The 24,224-nt window shown below is 36.9% G+C and overlaps 2 protein-coding genes across 12 annotated transcripts in view; both read left to right on the forward strand.

The window, feature by feature from the left end:
• Window positions 1-9,298, forward strand: part of LOC139973407 (uncharacterized) — a 316,080-nt gene extending 306,782 nt beyond the window's left edge. For all 8 annotated transcript variants that reach the window (XM_071980064.1, XM_071980066.1, XM_071980063.1 and 5 more), the window contains one exon: window positions 6,604-9,298. In XM_071980064.1, coding sequence (XP_071836165.1) covers window positions 6,683-8,380 — 1,698 coding nt within the window. In that variant the 5' untranslated portion in view covers window positions 6,604-6,682 and the 3' untranslated portion in view covers window positions 8,381-9,298. The remainder of the gene's footprint in view (window positions 1-6,603) is intronic.
• A 5,468-nt stretch (window positions 9,299-14,766) lies between these two features.
• On the forward strand, window positions 14,767-23,789 carry LOC139973431 (uncharacterized). 4 transcript variants are annotated; one of them, XM_071980106.1, is made up of 5 exons: window positions 14,767-14,925; window positions 16,650-16,751; window positions 17,695-17,909; window positions 19,483-19,605; window positions 21,396-23,789. In XM_071980106.1, exons 3-5 carry the CDS (start codon window positions 17,735-17,737, stop codon window positions 22,466-22,468), a joined length of 1,371 nt encoding a protein of 456 aa, XP_071836207.1. In that variant the 5' UTR covers window positions 14,767-14,925; window positions 16,650-16,751; window positions 17,695-17,734; the 3' UTR covers window positions 22,469-23,789. The 4 variants fall into 4 exon arrangements, with proteins under 4 accessions (XP_071836207.1, XP_071836210.1, XP_071836209.1 ...); XM_071980109.1 differs by having other exon boundaries at window positions 17,695-17,903; XM_071980107.1 differs by lacking the exon at window positions 14,767-14,925 and adding an exon at window positions 14,944-15,116.
• The last annotated feature ends 435 nt before the right edge of the window (window positions 23,790-24,224 follow it).

The following is a 24,224-nucleotide window of genomic DNA, read 5'->3' on the forward strand; positions in this document are numbered from 1 at the left end:
AAGCAACGAAACGATTGTAACCGCACAATAAAGCTTTAGTTGCTATGGAATTATATATTGTGAATATTAATGACTTGTGAAAAAGTTACACAACGTTACTTAGCGGGCAACGCACAGTAGATCTTACGACATATTAGTAAGCACATCATATTGTCTAAAAAGGTTGGGCAATTATTTTGCACACCACTGGGTACTTATGTATCCAACCAAAGTTAGGTAAAGATTTTCCCCAAAGAAGTAAAATTACCCCAGTTTATTTATGTTTCGAAAGTTTACTTTATATTGGGCAAAACTTTTTGAATACACAAGTACCCAGTGTTGTGTAAAATATTTGCCAAACTTTTTTTGAGAGTGTATACTGATCTCTGTATTTCTTAACAACTTTCTTAAAATATTCTTAAACTTTCATAAATAATTTGAATCAAATATGGAAGATGTCAATCATATTTAACCTTATACGATGCACTTTACAAGCCTTCCCCATGTGAAAATACTAGCAAATTTACCCCGTATTGTTTGTTTGGTAAATATTTTCCTTCCCGTCATGGAAAACCCAGCGTGTAATTGGCGACATACTTTTTTTCAAAAGCAAATTGTTTACACCTTACACTCAATACTGGAAGGACAAAAGTTCGTTTTCAATTTAGGCCTTTTTTTACCTTTCTTTAAGAGTTTTTCCTCGCTGTTGTCACTCACATTTTTTTGCAAGTTTAAGAATATAGTCTTAAGCATTCCACTGTGGTGCACGAATTGGCAACTAACCATTAATTTTCTCACCGGTGGGAAATTAGAACAGCCATCTCGTCAGAAAGTTCTGTCAAATCACGGTCTATTTATAGTGAGAAACATTAATTTCCTTCTTTCATTCGCTGCTACAGCAATTGAATGTCTTCCTCCACAGTCGAAGACGTATCTATGTTAACAGTAGGACTATAGTGTGAGCCTTATAACACCTTCCAGACAATACTGAATGAGTAATTATAATTGGTCTGTGCCCCCTTAGGTATACTTTAATTGTACGCACGGACCTCAATGGGTTTCAACTGAATTGCTGGCATTTTGAAGAGACAGAGAAGAGGGGAAAATACACACGCATATATTTTAAATCACAGGTTGTGAAGAAAGTCAAGAAAAAGATAAAACCTAAGTATATACTCGAAACTGATGAGTTACGTCTTCAAGTACATCGACTGTATATTCAAACTAGGAAGAAAGGATGGATGGATGGATGGATGGATGGATGGATGGATGGATGGATGGATGGATGGATGGATGGATGGATGGATGGATGGATGGATGGATGGATGGATGGATGGATGGATGGATGGATGGATGGATGGATGGATGGATGGATGGATGGATGGATGGATGGATGGATGGATGGATGGATGGATGGATGGATGGATGGATGGATGGATGGATGGATGGATGGATGGATGGATGGATGGATGGATGGATGGATGGATGGATGGATGGATGGATGGATGGATGGATGGATGGATGGATGGATGGATGGATGGATGGATGGATGGATGGATGGATGGATGGATGGATGGATGGATGGATGGATGGATGGATGGATGGATGGATGGATGGATGGATGGATGGATGGATGGATGGATGGATGGATGGATGGATGGATGGATGGATGGATGGATGGATGGATGGATGGATGGATGGATGGATGGATGGATGGATGGATGGATGGATGGATGGATGGATGGATGGATGGATGGATGGATGGATGGATGGATGGATGGATGGATGGATGGATGGATGGATGGATGGATGGATGGATGGATGGATGGATGGATGGATGGATGGATGGATGGATGGATGGATGGATGGATGGATGGATGGATGGATGGATGGATGGATGGATGGATGGATGGATGGATGGATGGATGGATGGATGGATGGATGGATGGATGGATGGATGGATGGATGGATGGATGGATGGATGGATGGATGGATGGATGGATGGATGGATGGATGGATGGATGGATGGATGGATGGATGGATGGATGGATGGATGGATGGATGGATGGATGGATGGATGGGGCATTTTGATCTGAAAGGGACCACAGTGGGCACTCTGTGATGGCATCAATGCACATGTTCTCCTAGTGCATTGGCTATGTTTGAGTTCGATTAGTTAATATTTTATTCGTTTAACTGACAAATGCATACAATAGATCAAATTAGGGATCATTAAGACGCAATTTAATGAATGAATTGTTCATTGGGAAGAACACAAAGACACCTTTTAGCGCACAGACCAAGATAATTTCTGACACCTTGCTTTTGCCAGATGTAATAATAGCACAGTAGAGTTCCATCATCTTTATTAAAGAAAAATAATATCTTTACGTTAAGCGGTAACTATTAATGACACTTTAATCCGATTTTTTTTCGAAATCATGTCATTAATGTTCATATTCATATATGTAGATATATATGCAAACATTGTCGATACAGACATACACACACTTGGATCACACACATACGGACAGAGTGGATTACATAATTATGTTAATGCTGTGTTAGTCGAACCGGACTACTATCTCTTTGAAGTATGTAATATACTCTGACTAAAAGTTTAGTTAAATTATTCATAAATTGCGTGCACTAAAATATGGATCATAAGCCGTGTTTACAACGTCTTGGATATCGCAGAAACATTTCATATAGGCCTACGTTTCTCATAAATATTACATTTTCCCAAATGACGTTTAAAGCTAAGCTGTTACTCTTGGAAATTCTCCGTTGAGATGCTTAAGGCTATATACACGACAATGGGAGCAGAATCGTCAAGCTGTTAATGTTTAAAGTATGACATCTCCCGTCACATAAAATCTTAAATGCAAGATCTTAGCAATGATGACGAGGGCATAAAACATTTTTGTCAATTTCTCAACAATTTTTGAATTTATGAAATCCTCTAACATTGTATGGGTGATTATCTTCAATCTCTACAATCATGTTTCACTTCAAATGTGAAAAAGTAGGAAATTCGACACAAAAAAAATCATTTTTTTTAATTCAAATATTTGTAATAATATGTAATTATGAAAAGTATCCACGGAAATTTTGAGGAATGGTAGCCAATGCATTCTTAATCGCTCATGAAGATGAAGATTACATTAGGAGAAAAACAATTCCTATCAGCAGACCTGTCGAGAGGATGAAGTAGATACACCCCTGGGGATCGGGGTGCATAAGGGGCTCGGGCAATATGTGATAACGGATAATATATTCTTATTGTCATAATATACTTATAAGGAAAGATGAAGACCTCCAAAATGGGCTCGATGTATAATTGTCTCCATGACCCCGTGTTGGCTCTCGACGGCCATGTCTTTATAGGAGAGTATAACTTTGAGTGGTTATTGAATACAATTTTGTCGAGTATTACTAAGGCAGGTTTACCTATAAACATCCAGACCGATCACGAAGAGAGGCTTTAAATGATCGGGAAAATCCCTTTCGTGTATTTTAATTAATTATGCATAGTATTTGTTTACCAAGAGAACACAGTGAACCATATTCAGATTTATCTTAAGCCATATGGGGCTTTTTCTTCTTCTTGTTTCTTTCTGAAGTCTGATTGACGTATCCTTTGCATCAGTTGCGTCAGTAGTATAATGCAGCATAAACTAATAACATATTGTTTTTGTCACAATCATTGATCACATTTAGGCTAATTTGCTTTTCACATTGATCCATTTTGTAACATTACCGTTGCTTATATATAATATAGTTGTAGTAAACACATATATAAGTATATATATATATATATATTACGATTTTCATTTATATATATATATATATATATATAAATATATATATATATTATATATATATATGTGTATATATATATATTTTATATATTATATATATATACGTATATTATATATTATATATATATATATATATATATATATATTAGTATCTTACGGTATGCAGTATATTGAAAAATCATCAGGTATTGACACAAATTTTACTGTTATGAATTATCAACAACCGATATACGTGACATACTTAACGCATTTCTGTACTGTATTAAACCGACATGAAACCTCCCTTTGTAAGCTCTATTAGATGATATGAAAGATTTGAGCTGTCTCATCGAGTAGTATTTCTCTCCCTGGTGTATATCACGTGATATTGTGTTTACTGCCTCTCTGGCTCGTACAACGGAATCTCTCGTGTACATTAATGATCCATAGAGCATACACACCTGCAGGTAACATATAAAGGAGGCAACAAGAAATTGTGCAGGTGATAAAAATATCTTCAAGGAAAATTCATTTCCTGGTTGCCTAATTGTTCATTCCCATCTGGCGTGCCTTGGGAGAAGACTGTTCGCAATTAAGCTATATATATATACTCTATATTGTACAATTTACTTCGCTTTATCCAGCATTTATCCGGTTCTATCTGTCTGCTAAAAGTAAGCACTGTTGGTATAATTAATATATTAAGAGAATAATTGGTTCAAAATGAAATCATTCACGGTCGAATAAACGATGATTTCCACTGTACCATCAATAGTAAAATGCCCGACAAGAATTTAGTTTTGAAAATACCCTTTTTCTCTGTGTAATTTATGAAGTAACTTTAATTCGATTATCTGAATGCAAATGGGGTAGAAAATTAGCATAGGAAATCGTTGAAATACGGGTGGGAACTTATTTAAATTGCAAACTAGATTTTATCGCGATTTTTAATCCTCTCCCATAAACGTCATGCATGAATCAAATGTTACTTATTACACAGACTATCTCGCAACAGACGTATGCAGAGACCTAAAACAAAGAGCGAATTAAAATAATCAATTGTGTCATACAGACGGACAGACAGACGTTTTCCGCTCAACGCATTATTAAGTACCGTATGGTGTCTTGCTGAAACAGTTTCTGTTTTTTTTTTTTCTTCCAAAACGGATCAAATGCGTCATGGAGGCTTACGTTGGTTTATAAAGTTATTTTGGTCACACATTGCAATATCCGTTATTGCAATATATAGATATTATATATTATTGCAATATATGTTATTGCAATATATATATATATATATAAATTTTGATTTTTGCAACCAATCCTCTACTCAGAGTTTCATGCTTACTAGCAATCGTCAGGAGGTGTACTGAAAAGCTATCTCTCTTTCATCTTAGTTTTGACTTTATTTTGGGGGTGTTTTGGTTGGTGTCTGCAGCTTGCGAGGATTCCTGATCTTTTGTTCAAGAGATTAGGGCTAGAATGATCTATTATTGCTAGTTTCTCGGCCTGGCATAAATTACACGAACCTGAGCTGCAGTTGATCAATGTGTTTGATCTCCTGACAATGGACCAGGAGATTTGGAAGGCTCTATTACTTTCTCTTAGAGACCAAACATGCTTTGAAAGCTCAGTTTCTCCGTGATATTTCTTCAAGTTGAACGACTTTTTGTGGTTATTAAACCTTGTTTTGAACTGCCCTCCGCAGAAACCAATATACATAGACTTAGAATCTCCAGCAGTCACTTCAGCTTTGTATACTATGGAGGGGTCAAGCACTCTCCTCCGAGGGGGCAGGTCTCTCGCATTCTGCAGTTGCATCCATGCTTGGGTGAATTTTCAACGGCCTTTGATAGAACTTTTTTATTGTGGCTGTTGATAATAGCCTTTGCGTTTCTCGAAGAAGATTTTACGCTCTTCTTCACAACGTGGAGTTGAGCACTCTTTTGTGTTCTACTTGGAACATTTTATACACTTATATATCTATATATATATATATATATATATATATATATATACCCCAATAGAACCACTGTTAAGTCAATGCCCGTATATCTCTTGTAGTGAGTTTGCGTGACAACTGATTTGTTGTCATAAGGGTATGTTAGCAATATCTTTCAATGAGCAACTGCAGATTACTAACTGAAGTGAGACCTGTCAAATAAAATTTCCTATGTTTTCTTTGTTTCTACTTTACATAATTTGAATATACCTGTGCGAAATATCTATCCAATGTTAATGATACACATTCTCATTTTTAGGTCACATTTGGTCTTGAGTTGACTGTGATCCCTACAAGTTCACAGTAGAGATTTATTTTACAGATCTAAAGCTTCTGGTGAAATCCCCAAAAAAAAAACAGATGGGTGTAGGGGTCGGGGAGGGGGAATGGGAGGATGTATGGAGCGGTACATATAATCTATATATATTTCAAGATTCAAGATTTACTTCCATGTTTATGGACAAAACAACAACAAAATCGGAAACATTGCCATTTAATTGTTACGAACAATGAGCAGGTTTAGAAATTGAGAAACCAAAACCTTCGGTTTCTGAACAGAATGTAGAGGTCCAAGATAGCAGAGCTATGTACAAATAGACCCCTATGAAAGAGCTAAAGAAATAAACAAGATAAGCTCACATAAAAGATAAAAACATACACGCATGCAAGACATCATGCACAGTAAGATATCCCGTCTCTGCTTCCCTTTCGTCTCTTAGGCAAATATCTTCTTTTTCACTTCAAAATGTATAAATTCATGAAATTCAACATAAGTTGTTAACATTTCTAATGATCTCTTTCTTTCTCTATCTTCCTTTACAGATAAGCATGTACTTAAATCTACGGATAACCGAATGGGTCACTATCAGATGATTTCTTCTTGCCCGTTTTATTTAATGAGATGGCCCGTTCTTACGGCGACATTCGAGGAGCCTACTCAGAACTGGAGTGTGGTCGAATTATCGTAACACCTGCCCATTGCACTGATTACCAAGCCGCTCATAGTTCCGCACTTGACAAATCTAGCATTATCATTCCAACAGTGAGAATTCCACACGATCAACATCGTACGGAAGTTCATACGAGCCAGAGCACTGGCGAAAATGATGTGGAAGAAATAATTGTGCAACCGGACTCAACTAAGAGGAAAAAGTATAATACCGTTCAAAACTTGAGGATTTGTATAGGGAATTGGTTGTGTCTACTTGTCGGTTTAATCGTCTTGTCCGGTAGTATAACGATGACGGTTTTCGGTTTCCTAGCCAACGATTTCTCTCAAACGATAAATAACGTTGGCAACGTAACGAGTAAAGAAAGAGACGATGCTCTATACGAGACCTTAACCAAGTTGAAAACGTATGGACCAATCATGATTGGTTGTGGGTGCTTTATTATTATGTGCGCATGCGTGTTGCTATGCGATGCGCGCGACAGACTCAAGGCTGCAATAGAACCAGAGGATACGAAGAAAGATGCGGCTGCCATCAACTATGTCGAAGCATTTCGGAGAATGTACGAAGAGGAAATGAGACAAAAAGATGTCGAGGAAACGGAAAGAAGAACTAAAAAGATAGATGAATATTTTGAATATATGAGTAGATATCCTATTGGTCGGAGAACTCTTATACGTGCGTTGAGACCGCGTTCTTTTAGTGACCCCTGTGTCCGACTGGACACGCCTCTCCCAGATTCCTATGAATATGCAAAAGAAAGATTACGGAATAACCCTATTGGGAGAGACAGCAAAGCCAATGGCACATATTCTGATTTAGATGTCAATTTGTCGATGAATCAACATTTTATAAGATCAACAAAACCCAAATCTGCATCACAGAACTCTATCCAGCATTTATCTCCTTCACATCAAATTACTCTCGAGAGTAAACCCACCAATTTAGCAACTCTACCACCGATAAAGTCTCGTAGTAACAATGGACCTATTAAGGTTAATGTAGACACTTCAAGTTTACCCGTCGGTAGCCTTGAAAAATTGTATCTAGGTGACGATACAATAATTGGCGGCACCAGGAAGAAACAGAAAAGGAAAAAAGGAAAACGAAAAAGGAAAACTGCCAACCCAAAGGCAGATGCAGAAGGTGAAAATAGTCACCCTGTTTCCACCTTGCTGGATACAAACCAAGAAACCACAGATGTAAAAACAGCTAGCAAATTGGAAGTCGCACAAGAAGCGAGAAATCCTATTTTGTTAGACCCAGCAAAAGATCAACTTGAGCTTAGCCAAAGTGAGAGAACTGACGGTTCTCGCTTAACGGATGTAAAAAGTGGTTACCATGGTCACGAAAATACTGACAGCCCATTGGCTGCTGCTCGAGCAAGTCGCGGTAAAATTATCACCGTGGCATCTGTGACAAGTGAATTAGAACCCTCCGCAAGAACTATGAAGTGGGTCACGGAAAGTAACGACCAACCTTGGAACCGCACGTGGAGCGATAACCGGTATACTACAGAGCCATTCGGTGATGACGAATTAAATGAAACGGCTGACTCTAATTCTAACATTCGCAAGTCTTCCACTGGGTCTTTATCATTCGAAGGACCAAGTACTTTGGGGTTAGGTCATCAAGCTATGGTGCTATAATTAGGGTTTGTTGTTTCTTAATTAAAACAGCCAGTTATAAGATATTTTATCGGGCAGTCTTTTTAATGAGATCAACATAAAAAACCAGCACGTCCATTTCTTGATAAAATAAAAAACTTATTTTTACAAGATTTTTTTTTTTTTTTTTAAGGAGATGACAAACACAATTTTTATAGATCATTCAAACTTTTGAAGAAATATTTGTATTGGCGGTTCCTAAATTAACCAGATTCATGGATCTGTATAGCCTTGGTTAGCTCATCTGGCTGTGTGTTATTTATATATGTAGTACGTGGCATTCATTCCAGGCCCCTATAGCCAAGCTGTGGCAAGGTCCCCCCCCTCCCACAAACAGACTACTCCCCCACCCCTCAGTTTGGTGCCACCACCGTGAGAAGAGAAACTGCACAAGTTACAGGAAAAAATATTGTGCCACTCCTTAAATTGTTGAGCCACCCCTTTAAACTGTTGGTGCCCAATCCCCATCCCCTTGCAACTCAGAGTTCCTGGCTACGAGCTTGGTTCATTAACTTCAGTATACATACTTTATGAACGGAATCACACTCTCGTGTCTGTTGGTACATAAACCAACCAATGAATCCAAAGACCTCTTTAACTAAAATATGGTTCATTTTACTAAGTTTATCATCCTAGACATATCATACGGTAGAATAGAGACTAAATGGATAGTGAGTGTAATGGTAACTTCTTTTCCGAAATCTTGATCAATATTACTTAGCATGTGGAACTTTATACTAATTTATGCAAGTTTACCCTTCATTTGCTTCACTGACTGCACTGGTATACGGTGCGTTGTTTCATCAACATGCATAAGTTTGATTTTAATAAGTAAAGTTGTAAATCACCCCAAATTTGAGACTCTATAACATATCGAATCGTAAAAAAAAAACAGTGGAAGGGGAATGAGGGAGGGTGGGGGAGGGAGGGGGTTCAAACCGTATACCCTCAACGTAATCATAAATTAACGCACTACCCATAATTAACGTAAATCATTTAACCGGTCAACTGGTAATCTCTAGGGAAATATGATCTAAAAGTTCATTATTGGTACAATTTAATATCCATCAAATTATGAAAGGTCACCGCTATAATAATTTGCTTCAGAGGCAGAGAGAGTTGATATTCATTCCGTTCGATGTTGGAACTGCGCATGTGCAAATATAGATTGAATTAAAGGAGTATAATATTTTTCGAACAAAACGAACATTTAGACATGAAGTTCACAGCTACTGTAAAATCGTATTATTGATGTATATGTTGTTACATGATTCCATCTGTCTGCTCATGCGCAATATGACGTCATATATAAACCACCTTGTAGTTGTTTTGGAGTTGGATTAGTTTTATCAGATACACACGAACGAGCTGCAATTTCTCCAAATTAAATAATCTATGACGTCATCATGACCCATGTTTATTTGTTTTATTCGTTTTTGTTTACTTTGATTTCTTCTAAACTTGTTAATTTCGGGATTCATGTTTTTGTCGATGTCAATGTACTTTGACTCCAAGGCTTCATCAATATGCAATTTTATTTTAATTTTTAAATGAATATTTTGACTTCTTAAAGTAAAAAATTGCTCCCCATTTTGCCTATATACGTTATGTAATACGTTATAAACATGTCATATTAGATTGTTATGATTTCATACTGCTTGCTGCCTAGGTCACGACGCCATCGACTGTTTGTTAAACTAGGCAGTCCAGCCAATTTGACTGATGAGCCTCCGATGTCTGAAAGCCTGATTATCATTATTATTATTATAATTTTTGTAAACTTTAAAAAGTTTCTGTGGTATTGGCACTTTTTGTGCTCGATGATGGATAATAATCTGGATATATCAGAAACTTTCTTTATTCTTTATTCTGTAAGCCTAATGGTATCCTTTGACTGTATTACAGTAACATAGCCCAGTATGCAATCTATATATGGGAAACTATGAAACAGTGCGCTAACATTATATCGAAACGTTATGAAATGTCTATCAATGAAGGAACCATTCGAAATTGATTCCTCAAAAGATTAGTTTAGTCTTGGAGTACATCTAAGCAGAAGAAGGTGTACGCGTTGTAGCTTGAAGGTTTTCAGTTCATACATTTGCAAATTTGTTCTTCACGGTACTATTTTATCATTCTTAATTATGCATTTAATTTAATTTCTCTTTTTATTCTCTATATTTCTCTTATTTATTCCCATGAATAATCTAATTCAGCATTCCAGATCTTTAACTGTGTGTTTACATACTATTCATTATTTAAGTGAATCATCGTTGTATATCAGTTAATAGAAATTTCTCACTTCTTATTTTAGCTCTGTAATTTTGCTTTCTTTTTTTTTTCTTTCCTTTTTTTTTAAAGTTTTATATGACCTTTTATTTTTAATTTTGCATAATAATTTTGCCACCTCTTTAGCGTAACATATTAATTATCTAGAAACCACCTATTCTGTCATACACTGGTTTTAACAATTTCTCAAACTTGATTCTTCGTTAAATCAAGAATTTAACTACGCAAAATTGTTTTTAGTCACTGATTTGAGTCAAAAGTCAGAGGAACCATGCACGCCGTCGTGATCACGGCAACCTTAGTCAACTTCAGAGGCGCTCGAACAGGGGCTACGAAATAGCAGGCTTATATACCCGGGTGAGCTGTACACTAAACACATCCTTGTGTATAGTACATGTTAATTAAAGAATAGAAGGGATAATTTTTATCAACTTCTATTTGGTATGTGAACTGTAATGGACATTCCTTACCCTAAAATGTAATGTATTTTTGAATTTCTAAGTGGTGCTGTAATATGTTGGAACTACAAACTTTTGTCAAACAAGCAAAAACGGGTGATAATCACAAATATAGTGCAAGGGAATTGGCTGATAATGAGAGTGGGGAAGGGGGGGGGGGTGTTAAGGGTACTATGTGGAAACTGCTGCTATGTACAATGTTACCCACAAGTTTCGTCTTGGGTTATATCTTTGGTATCAACTGTAATTTCACAGCATATATACATTATGTCGACAAAAATATTCCTGGATATTAATTCGACAGAACGATTCTGTGTTATTATCTTTATATAATAAATTAATGTTTGAACATTCAATCATAGATCACTGTTCGTGTTTATGAGACGCCACGAATATTTTGCTTTCATATTTCTCGAACTTTCCACAGATTATTCGATAAAAATAGATCTGAGATGCAATTTATAAGTGCACCTTATACAATGACTAACAAGAAAAGGTCGTTTTTATCGAACTATATCTGCAAAGATATTCAAAAACGTTTCACCCGAGGCGCTCTACTTTACTTAATTGTTGCCAAAGACTTTTGAGAATAATACTTTACAGAGTAAACTATCTTTAGCCTTTTGGCTAAGATCTTGTATATAGCCTATTATAATTGCTTGTTTCTTTAGAGTCGTGACACTGGACAAAATGGACAAACCACACATCGTATTGATAACAGTAGTAAGCGTTGTCTCGATGTAAACTGGAAGCTGGGGCTCAGTTCTTTAAAGTAATCTCTTTTTGTGTTTCGGTAAACAAAACTTTACATTTAAATGACATTTATGTTTAAAAATGATGTCTCATTTTGCTACAACATGAATAGAAATGAACGCATATTTCAAATTTGTAAGTAACAATTCAATTGCTGCTTTACATGTGTATAAGACTAGTAACGTCTTGGGTGCAGTAAGTATCAGAATGAGACATTAAAGCAAAGAGTATGTTCATCCTCTAGGTTGAAGATGAAAAAATTCCTTCTGAAAAAATTGTTGAAAAACACTGGTCTAGTTCCCTTTACATGTTTTTTAGACTATCGCAGGTTATGTTGGGACAGGGATTATTTCTGTCATTCTCTACCGTATGTCATGTCATAGTGTCTCCTTTAGGTTTGTGTTTATACTATTCCATATTTTTCCACAATTTTGCAACTCTATCAAATGAAGTTAATGAATGAAGAATACACCTTACAAGTTTAAGTACTGGTTGGCTTCGTGGTGTCATTTTTTATATTCGCGCAATCCTTCTCTTCCATTCATATGAAGAAATACATTTAAAAAATGAACACAGGAAAATGATTCAATTTATCGCCATCCATGCTTCGGTCAACTTATACCAACTTGACCAATTATTCAATTTGCTTTAGCACCTTCCGGAATGCTTGTTGGAAACGCAATTTTTAACATTTCTTGCACATTATTATAGTCGTGATGAGGCTATATGCATCCTTTTCCCAACTTCCCAACTATATCTTCACTACAAAATGATGTAGTTCTATATATATTAAAAACACCTTGTTTAATGTAGTTGTGATCGCTTAAAGTGTTTTCTCTATACTACAGAGTTGTCCATTTAATCTAGAACGTATATTAAAACAGACTTGCCGTGTGGATTTGATCAACCAATAAATTGAGAATACCTAGAAATTAATCCACATAAACCGAGAAAATATCGAGATATAGCTGCGAGATTAATTCTCATATACTCCAAGAAGATGACAAGAACTTTCTTCTTTTTCTTCATTTAAAAACCAAGAATATGTGGCAAAAATGTAATCAATTAACCGAGAATAAATCTAGAACATAAACCGAGAATAAATCCAAAATATCTCTAAAGGAATATCCAGACATTTCTTCAGCTAAATAACGTTGGTAGATGGAATGGAATTAATCGAAGAGTTTCTAAGAATATATAAAACAAGTTGTTTTATTTATCATTCGCCTAACACGTCGATGACGGTTATAAAGCTCACAAGTTGTGAATATATCGTTAATATAAAACGAATATAAATAAAGGAATTTGTTGAATTCATAAATCTTGAAGAGAGTTTATCGAGAATTTAATGTCTGGGAGTAATAAATCGATAATTTACAAAAATCGAAACCAAACAATACATTGAACTGAGAATAAATAGAGAAGAGAATAACCGGTTTACCATGTTCCTATAGGCCTAAGTACTGTCAGATGTTTATACCTCCCATCCCCCTCCCACCACCCCAACCCCTCCCACCCCTCCGCCTCACCTTCCCTCGTGCTATACCTTCTTCGCCGAAATGTCTGATTATTTCCAAACGTTCCATCATCCGACCATACTGTTATATGAAAAAGGCCACAAGTATGTTTGTGCATTCGTGTGGTTGGCGACGCTTTGTTGCAAATAGAATACGTTTACATTAATTAATACTTTTTTCTCTTTTGTTAGCCGACTAGAATGGACAGATTTATTACTTATACAATTGTGAGTTTTTTTTTAATAATGTAAGTTTCAAATAATACACAGTAGTATTTGCTTCTTTTATTCGTCATTTATACGTCTGGATAAAAATGACAAGAACTGATTTTTTTTTCACATATGATATGAATTGGTCACAGCTAAGCCGAATTGACAATTAATGGAGATACACACTAAACGATGACTGCTGGTCTATGTCATAGACATATCACATATTTTAATGTCTGTATACACAAAACAGAAACTTCAACAAGTCTAAAATGACGTCATAGAGTCACATGCGCTTCAATTGTGTATGTTGTTCTTTATGTATTACAATAGTTTACATTCTGTTATGGAACTATAATTTGCCACTACTGAATGTGACATACTGAAGCTCTTCACGTGACCTATAACAATGGCCCTGGTGTCAGTGTTATCACTGGTAACATTCTACATTCGAAACTAGGTCAGATTACCAGCATAAGACATTTCTTTGTGCGCGAGTCTTCATACCCTTAAATACTAAAAGAATAAGAAACTAGATGTTTCATTTTCTAGTGCCACTATGACATCACAGACTTATAAAGTCGGACACTACTATTGAACTAGGAAATCTCCCTAACTGAACGATATCTTTCTTTGCGGTTGCTGGGTTTGTTCTTCATAAAGATCTTTGTCGTATAAGCCAAATATAATGGTTGGATTAGTTTAATTTCTACCAGTGCTAGGGGGGGGGGGGTGGCAGGGGACACCCATTATCCACATCCCTGTCGCAAATATATCCATAGAAAATATTCTTGCTTGTGAATGATATATGCCTATGAACTTCAAAATGACTGCATGCTGTAATAAGGTGTAGGAAGGGTTCTGAAGCTTGGCAAATATTCATAAGTTTGAAAGGAAAAAAAATCGCATTTTGATAGAAATGTTTCGAATAAGGCGATGCGCACGATAGGAAAACGTTGGCCTACGAAACTACGATATGTGTGTTTGAGTTTCCAAAGGCATTATGATGCTCAGTTATGACAAAAACATACGGTACCAATTAATACTGTATAAAGCCTTTATTACGGTTGGTTTTGAATATATTAGAATGAATACGTTTATTCCATTTACGCATATATTCGAGATACTAGATAGACCGTAGGTCCCATATTTGTCCCATATGGCTTACCATATCAGATCAGAAATTTGAACCCTCGATACAGAAAGCAATTTGACAAAATAAACACAAATCCGAACTATGGAAAGATAACACTGGTTATCCAGGCTTACTTCATTGTCTCGCATGCTTCCATATACTTTCGGTAAGAAGTTGGGAATTGTGGCGGCTTTTCCTTCAATCATAAAAAGGGTTGTCATTTGTACTACAGGGTAGTAGTAAGCTAGGCCAAACTGATGAATTCACGAAAGGTCTAGTTCAGCGAAATGTCGATTGCATTATCGGTCAATATCTCGATTACTTGAGGTATCTTTTAATCTAATACGAAACAAAAAGGTAATTTCAAGCCTTTGACAACTCCGGCAATTTGTATGGAAATCTGGCGATATTAAAGAAAAATAGCAGCTCCATTAATTTAGAACAATAACTAGGCATAGGCTAGGCTGTCTAGACCACTAACTTGATACTAAGTCAATTCAGTTTTAGTAAGTGTAACTTGTAATGTAACGTTGGCTAGACTAACATTGTAACACCATATAGTAACACTAACATCAAGTGCCCAAAACATTCGGCAAATGTTTTGCCTTGCACTTCGAAGATGTTTGCTTTGAGTTTTTAAAATCTTCTTCCATATTTGCATCTATTCAGGCTTTAATTCCATCAGTACAGTAGGTCAATAAATGCTTCGCTTTAATAATGTTTTATAGGGATTGAACTTTCAAATTATGTGCTCTTATTCAAAACTGGCTGAAAGGCCCAGCAGATCTGCCTAGTATCAGGGTGGATATGCAGTTTTGCCTTTCCAGAGCTCCCAACAGACCCCCATTTCGCGGGATGGACCCGCATTATAACACCCAAACCTGCTGACCCGGGCAAGCTTCCAAAAAACCCGCATTGTAATTGTCAAGTATACATAACAAAAAATTTCATCAAATTTTGACTTAGCAACCATTATTTCTTGAGCATTTAGCATAATAGAGTATAAAACCTCATTTACAGCATCATTGGAACCTAAAATTAGCCTTATATATATTTCTTTTCATTGGGGCGAGCAGAGAACATGTTCATGCCAAGGGAAAGAATGAATTATATTTCTCAGAAAATTTTGGGTGACAAAAAGCCTTTTCTAAGTGCCACCATTTTACACGTAGGCATCACCAGGATTCAAAAAAAAATCAAAGGGGATGGAGACACCTCCCCCAGGACTGCGATTCGTGGCATGGACCAGCATTTGCCTTCTCAAACGTTGGGGGCTATGCCTTTCACAGCAAAACATGGATTCTGAGTTGAAGTACTAGACCCGTCAACTCTCCCGGTTTTACCCGAATCTCCCGGCCTCCCGGTTTCTTATTCTATTTTCCAGGTTTTTTAATGTTTCATCACTTGCGACATTTCTGAAAATAGCCAACAAATAGTCCTATGCTTAGTAATTCCCCACAGTAACACTGAACAGGAAAAGCTATTTATTCAGTGTAGTTCGAAAGAACAAGACAGACAGTCGGTCAAGTCTCAAGCTTGATGGGACTCTATCTAGCATATTAGCCATGAAGTCGCCGTACCCAGAGTCCACTGTTCCCTGTTTCAAATGGAAGCCTACTCAAGAAACCCTGGAGAAAGCGAAGCGAGCTGCTGTAAACTACAACAAGAAACACTGATTGGATGTTTCTCTCACTGTATTGCATAAGTAGACTATATACATATTTAGGAGTATTTATATCATTTCAGTTGAAAATTACCAACCTCCCTATTTTCCCCTTGTTCTCCCTATTTTTAGCCCTGAAAATGTTATTCTCCCTATTTTGGGGGTCAAACAGGTTGACAGGTTTGAAGTACTGTGTAGTCTACTAATTGATTGTTCTATCCCCACAGGCCACAGAGAAATGACTTCCTTTGTAAAGAAGGAGATACATAGTGATGAAGACACAGATGCAATCGCAGGCTTAAAAAATTCAGGGCTAACCATCAAATCAGGTACATAGATATATCATCATGTGGGTAGCATCCATGACAGAAACAATCTCTATGGGATGATATATTGGACAAGTTTTAAATTTGCTTCATGCATACTGTAGACTAGTGTAAATCTTTTTTCTAGCATTGAAGCCTTTCTCAACCAGACTTATTTTTAATTGTAGTCCATCATTTCACATTTCCACATTTTGAAAACTAGCAAAGATCTTATGACTGGATATAACAGAATTAGAGCAAGTACCGTTAGGATTGCAAATCATGTGTTCTTCAAATAATACCTTCCCTCTTTCAAAATAAGTAATAATTTGTATGATGGTTACTTGCAAGTGGGTAGGCCTACATTCTTGTTCAATTTCTTTGTCAAGTCAAAGGATGTGGGCCTATAGTAAGTACAGGCATACATTCCAATTGAAGTTGTGTAACCCATGCTGCTTGCCCACGTAAAATGTGTATATGCTATGCTGAATATCGTCTATGCACTCTCTACTGTGTGTCCCATATGTGTATACTATGTGTATACAGGGAATTTAATTTAGTGTTCAAATTTGTGTGTATATATATATATATATATGCAACTGATATAGCGCAATATGCAAAGGCTTCAGAGTGCTTTACAAAACATAATACATAAAAACAAAGTCGCAGTGTAGCAGTTCTGAATGGTCTGAACTTTCTCTTATTTAATATATATTATGGTTCCTGTGTTCCAAAACTGCCATACATCTTTACTCTTGTATAGGAACTTGTCAATTTTGTATCGATGCGATACCTGTTATTCCCTGGTATGCCACACAGTTTATCCAGTCTGTTGTACTATATGTTTATACCCAGCTACTTGTTCATGTTTGTACAGTTCTCTGTATCCCACTTGTACATAAATATATAAATAAATCAAACTAAATTGACACTAGAGCTATTGTTGGATTAATCTTTTGTGATATAGGTAGAGGAGTAATCATCAAGACAGAGCCATCGGATATGGGATGGGAGATGGAGATGAAAATGATGATGAAGATGACAGTGATGGTGAGGACAAAGATGTTTACAGAGATGCAGATGAGGATGGTCTATCCTCAATGAGGAATGGTGAAGGTGACAAACCTTTGGACACAGCAGAGGAAGATGACACATCCTCAGATGATTATAGCACAGGTGATGGTAGATAGAACTAGATTCTTTCAATTCAGAAAATACTGACAAGAATGACATTTTGCTGTATTGTATCATAAAATACTTGCTATCAAATGAGTTAGCAGATTCAATTTCATTTTGTTTTTTGTAGAAAGCATTCTGAGCAGTTTGCAAGTCTTATAATGAGGCACCCCACCCATCCCTTTCTGAAAGCCCATACAGATCTGATATAGTTCTGAAAGTTTATGGTATCTTATTATGTAGGGAATCACCATCTTTCATGTTACTCATTGTTTTGTCCATAAAAGTAAGCAAAGAATGAAGTACTGTTACTTTAATTTCATTCATATATATCTATATATAAGGCATTTATATAGCGCCATCACTAAAACGATATTCTATGGTGCTTTACAAGGAAAAAATAAAACATACAAATGAACAAAAACAGCAACAAGACAGAAAAAAGAAAAAGAGGATTACTTAAAGGCCCATCAAAGAGAACTGTCTTCAGACCTTTTTTGAAAAAGAGAAATGTGGATTGATAAGCCTGGCACAAGTTACAGAAAATACATGGTTGCAAATCTGTTTTTTGCGGGTGGCGGGAACGTTTAAAATAGTAGCAGATATATGCTTCTTATGCGGTATGACGAAACACGCCTAGTAAACATCTTACACAAATAATCGGAGGCCTGTTTATTAATACATTTATAAATCAAACAAAGAACCTTGAATGTAATGCGTTGCTCAATGGGGAGCCAATGTAAAGTGAAAAGATAGTCCCTGGCACTGTCATATTTTCTTCTGTACAGAATCATTTTCGCAGCCCGGTTTTGTATAGACTGTAAGGGAAGCAGGGTACTAGAGGCAGGTAAACCAATCAGTAAAGCATTACAATAGTCAAGATGAGATATTACGAGACCCAAGACCACAATCAAGGAACTTACGAATCTGTCTGATTTTGTTAAGGTTGCCACATATCATGAATGGTTACATTTTGAGATTTCAGATACTACTGTAAACTCATTTTGACAATTGAGTTGACCATCTAGCATTTAATTTATGAACTTTTGTACAGAGCCTGAACTAGAATACCTTTGTTATTGCTTGCAAAAATTGCTGCTTCATCATAGTGTCAGTAAAGGCTCATCACACTGAACCATAGCATTTTCTGTATATTAAGAATACCAATATTTGTAACCTCAAAACTGCTACACAAATGTGAACAGCAGTGGACTAAGGCTTGGACAGATCATTGTGTTGTGTTCTTGGACAATGCGCTATATCTCTAATGCCTCTCTCCACCCTGGGGTATGAATGGGAACCTGTGAGATAAATTGTCATTTGGGTGCTGTTTAGCTGCTGCCATGTGGAGGGATTGTCTATATGTTTGACAGGTTATCGTTGACCAGGGGTAATATTGTTATGCGCCTTGAGCACCGTTATCAGTGGATATGTCTGTGCTATATGAAACCTCAATATTATTTATATTATTATTAATAAAGAAAAGGTAAGCTCTCAATCTTAGTGAAACATATTTTAGAAGAGAACAAAGTTTTTGTCAAAGACAAATGAATACTAATCATTTCTCTTCGATACCCAGTTAGTGTAGTTATCAAACTTGAACCGGAAGATGGAAGCGGTGAATCAGAGGCAGAACTTGATGAAGATGGAGGTGCTGAGAGGGTGCAGGAGGAAGAGGAAGAGAGAGACAGAAGTATTCAAGGTGAATAAGTTTCCCACTGATAAAATGGTTGTTAGGGATCAATTGATGGTCCAAGATAACAAAGTACAGTATTTGTAACATCGATTCTGCCCCATATACTGGTCCTGTTTGGTATCATTTTCTACTTGCCTGTGATAAACAAAGAATCAGAGCATTCAGGTTGGATTATGAGAGTATGGTTGATCAGGTCAATGGTGGAGCTAGGCGTGAATTTATCAGACTAAGTAGGAATATTCAAAGAGAAGAATATCACCCGCTTCATGCAGAACTGAAATCAATGTGTCGACACACTAGCTATAATCTCAGGAATCGTGCATTGACACCAAAATATAGAGTGCAAGTTTTCAGAAACTCGTTTGTATAGAGAGCATCTATTTTTATTCAACATGACACTCTAAATGACTTGATTTGATGTTATTTGTATAGTTTCCACAATTTTTATTCCCTAACTGGGTTACTGTTTTCCTAACTTTTATGCATTTTATGAATGCACATAACATTTTATTTATTTTATTTATTATACTCACCATTTTCCTATTTATGAACTGTATTTTATGCAATTTATACTGGAATAAACAAAACGAAAAGTTTATCCTCCCTGACAACCCGAGTGGACAACCAGTTTATAACCGTTGATTCACATACTGCACTCTCAGACCTTGAAAACTCATGTTGAACAACCTGCAAAGAGGCAGATGGTTGCATAAATTTGCATTCTCTGTGAAAATGATTGTTTCTTGTCTATTATTTGATCAGGTCCCTACTCCTTTGATATAATTTATCATTAACAATTTGTTGTAAACTGAAACTTACCTAAAAAGATCATTTGTGATACGACAGTCGACAGCTTGATATATTGTTCAGTAACATTAATGATATTGCAAAAAGGGAGGGAGAATTTAGACCTGTCCCTGTTAGTTCAGACAAACTATAGTAACCCTTCATAGATGGGCCGGGGGTGGGGGGGGCAAAGGGAAATGGGAGGGTTATTTGTTTTTTATCCTCATTTCAATTCATTTGTGTATCACTAACTGCATAAACAGAATCTGAAATTTCCAAAGATCAAGGAATAAGACAAATATACAAATGTAAATATACACGTAAATAGAAGAAAGTAAATGGTTAATAAAATGGTTAAAAGCTTAGGATACTTTAAAAAATAGTCTGCAACATAGATTCAAGTGTATCTGTTGGAATGAAGATTTAAGATTGCAGTATGGGTAAATAGAAGAATAATATTTTGGCAAGATATGATGTTTGAATCAATTTCTGTTGGCTTTAACTAGAAGACCCTAAAAGGATACAGTGGACATTGTTCATCATTATTGATTTTCCTTCACTTACTGATAAACTATGCTTTAGCAGCAGTTCATTCATACTTAGTAAAGATTCCTAAATCCTATTGGTCCATTCAGGTCAGCTGACCATGGTTAATCCTGTGAGTAACACACGGTAAAATTACGGGGCATCACTTTAATAAATCTTTGGTTATATGTAACCAAAAATGTTTTGTTTTATGATTTTTCCCCCACACAAATGGTAGTGTATGAATGAACGGGGTTAATCAACGGTCTAGCGTGCGTTACTCACATGATTAATGCACTCCGGGTGTTAATGCTATCGCTGGATGCACTCGGGCTCCGCCCTCGTGCATCGCTTGCATTATCCCCCGATCGTGCATTAATCCTGTGAGTAACGCACGCTAGACCGTTGATTAACCCCTTATTCATTATGCACATGGTAACAACCTCAGATAAAACATTTCTATATTCACCGTTTCGTCTGCACAGATGAGGATCACTTCAATAGTGGTACTAATGCACCATCCTCGTCTGAGGATACCAGGGGGCTGTTTAAGGGTGGTGAGATATTTCAGTGTGAACAGTGCGAAAAGATGTACAGCAGCAAAGCATTTCTCGAACTGCACCAGAGGACGCACAGTACGAAGAAGAAGAGTTGCATATGTGAAATTTGTGGCCGAGATGCCAAGTACCCATCAGCTCTTGTCAAACACAAGCGGTCTCACACCAAGGAAAAACCTTTCGAGTGCCTAATTTGTGGATTGCATCTTGCCACATGTCACGGTCTCAAACAGCATGAAAAGTTACACAGCGGGGAAAAGCCGTTTAAGTGCCAGTACTGTGACAGAACATTTGCGAGGAGTGGCGGCTGCAAGGAACACGAGAGAAGGCACACGGGAGAACATCCGTTTCAGTGCAAGTACTGTTGTAGGACCTTCGTCAAATCTGGCGAGTTAAAGAACCATCTAAAAAGTAAGCACATCGGAGACAGACCCTACTGCTGCAGGATCTGTGCGAAAACCTTCGCGACAGAGTCTGAAAAGGACGCTCATGAAACTGGCCACGGCGATGACAAACCTTTCGGTTGTAACTTTTGCACAGAATCTTTCAAGGAGATGCGTGAGCTGCAACTGCATGGGGAAGAACATGCCAAAGCAAAGAATTACAAGTGCCTGGCCTGTGTCAAAACCTTCACATCACGAGTCGGTCACACCAATCATCAGAGACTGCACTCGGGGAAGCAACCATTCGGCTGTGACATATGCAATTATTCATCTCACCTAAAGTCTCTTCTGCAGAATCATGTGAGAACCCACACTGGAGAGAAGCCGTACAAGTGTATGTACTGCCAGCGTCCATTCAGTCTACTCAGTTCCTGCAGAAGGCATGAACGCTCTCATAGAGGCGAGAAACCGTATTCGTGCCAGTTCTGCAACAGATCATTCATCTCCAGTGGAGACCGCATGGTCCATGAGAGACAACACACAGGCGAGAGACCCTTCAAATGCAGATATTGCGGTGAAGGTTTTATAAAGAGTTTTTATCAAACACGAGGAGTATGAACCGAAGAGAAAAAATCCAAGTCTTCCTGAACGGACTGTCGACACGGGGGTCTCTGATGTATCAGGCTCCCTTCCGCAGCAAAATGATAGAAATGTAAGAGCTTAGTCCCCTGCAGATACAAATATAGTTGTAGGTTTCAGTAGAGGTCAAAGAAATAATAGTCTTGTTCCTGGCGTTAGTAGCAATGGACGGCAATCAGAAGAAATTTCATTTGCAGTTACGCATGGAGTAAGTGAGGTTGAAACGACCAAAGGCAATGGACAAGTTGGTGAAGATAGCAGTTGCATGGTGGGGTCGACTCGACTTTCTGCTCCGGAGATTAAAACTGAAATGACTGGAACTGAAGTAGATTGTGAAGAGCCAGAGAAAGTTGGACCAGCTCTAACCAGTCATCAAGAAGAGAGGACATTGTACCCAGAGCATTGAGACATCTGAGTCTATCTGTTTTAATAGAACATCTTGACATAATAATCAGTATGGTCACATCATTCCACAGTTGCTGACTTGTCAGTGACTTACACCATAACTTGGTTATGAACTTAAATATGTGATATGCAGTCTTCCATCAAAACTTGAAAATTTGTCATTCAAAATAACAGGAGAATTTTCCATTAACGTTTCACAATAGAATTAGAATACCCAGTTGGTAGTATTTTTTTTGGCTATATATGGTACATTCATGTTATGCTTCAAGGCACTTGTATTGACATTAACAGCGAAATGATTATCATGTTTCTGTTAGAAAACATGAAGACGTTTGGGGTTGTTCATGCTAGGAGTGTTTTTGACACGTGACTGAGTACCATACAGAGTGAACACTAGCATGATAATTAGTCAAACAATTATCACGGCTTGCTGCATCGAGAATATGCTCTTAACGAGTTATCATGTTTACCTTAATGTACCATCTTTTACAAAAGTTGTTCAGCTGTCAAGACACTGCACGTGTAACCTGACAAAGACAGCAAATCATGTCAATTTATTGCGATGCGGTGTATTATTAACACTGTAAATTTATACGTTGTATATTATCCTTTCACCATGACCAATGTATTTGTATCGTGTATGTGTCTTTGTATCGTGCATGTGTGTGTGATAAACACAATTATGTTTACGTAAATTACTTACGACTATATACAAACTTGTGCAATGATATAGCGGCTTTATTCTCGAATTTAATACAGGGTTTTTAATATTCATCAGTGGCATTAATAACTTAATTAATTAAATTTGAAACCTTTGGTTAATATTTTTAGATCTATAGCCATTTCATCTCAGTAGTAAATACACTATAAAGCTAACACATATCTTGATTGTTTTCGTTCTTTCGCATCCGTTTTTTTTGGGGGGGTAGTTTTTTTTTCATGTAGTCATGCTGGCGGATGAGTGCACACATGTGTGTGACGCCTTGCGTTTAACAAGATATCTCGAGAAGGGAAGCTTGGACCAATCTCATATAGTATGTAGTTGTGAAACGTTGAGTTCAAGATCCATATTGTTTTGGTGGAGGTTATTTGGGGTAAGTATGGGTCAAATTGTGAAAACCTTGTAAACACGATATCTCAAAAAGGAAAGCTTGCACCAATCTCATGTATAGTATTTAGAAGTGACACGTTATGTACAAGAAGCCTATTGTTTTTATGGAGGTCAAAGGTCATTTGGTTTCACCACAGGTCAAATTGTGGAAACCTTGTTTTCATATTCTACCGTATCTCGCTCCGACCAGCCTATTAGATAACGTGCGTTACGCCTCAT

The sequence above is a fragment of the Apostichopus japonicus genome, chromosome 9, assembly GCF_037975245.1.
Source record: "Apostichopus japonicus isolate 1M-3 chromosome 9, ASM3797524v1, whole genome shotgun sequence".
Lineage (NCBI taxonomy): Eukaryota > Metazoa > Echinodermata > Holothuroidea > Aspidochirotida > Stichopodidae > Apostichopus > Apostichopus japonicus.

Bases quoted from the DNA above. Each gene is read 5' to 3' on its own strand.
- LOC139973431 (XM_071980106.1), top strand. From the start codon at position 17,735: ATGGGAGATGGAGATGAAAATGATGATGAAGATGACAGTGATGGTGAG. The intron at 17,910-19,482 runs GTAGATAGAACT...TTCGATACCCAG, and splicing joins TGATTATAGCACAGGTGATG to TTAGTGTAGTTATCAAACTT. The intron at 19,606-21,395 runs GTGAATAAGTTT...TCGTCTGCACAG, and splicing joins GAGAGACAGAAGTATTCAAG to ATGAGGATCACTTCAATAGT.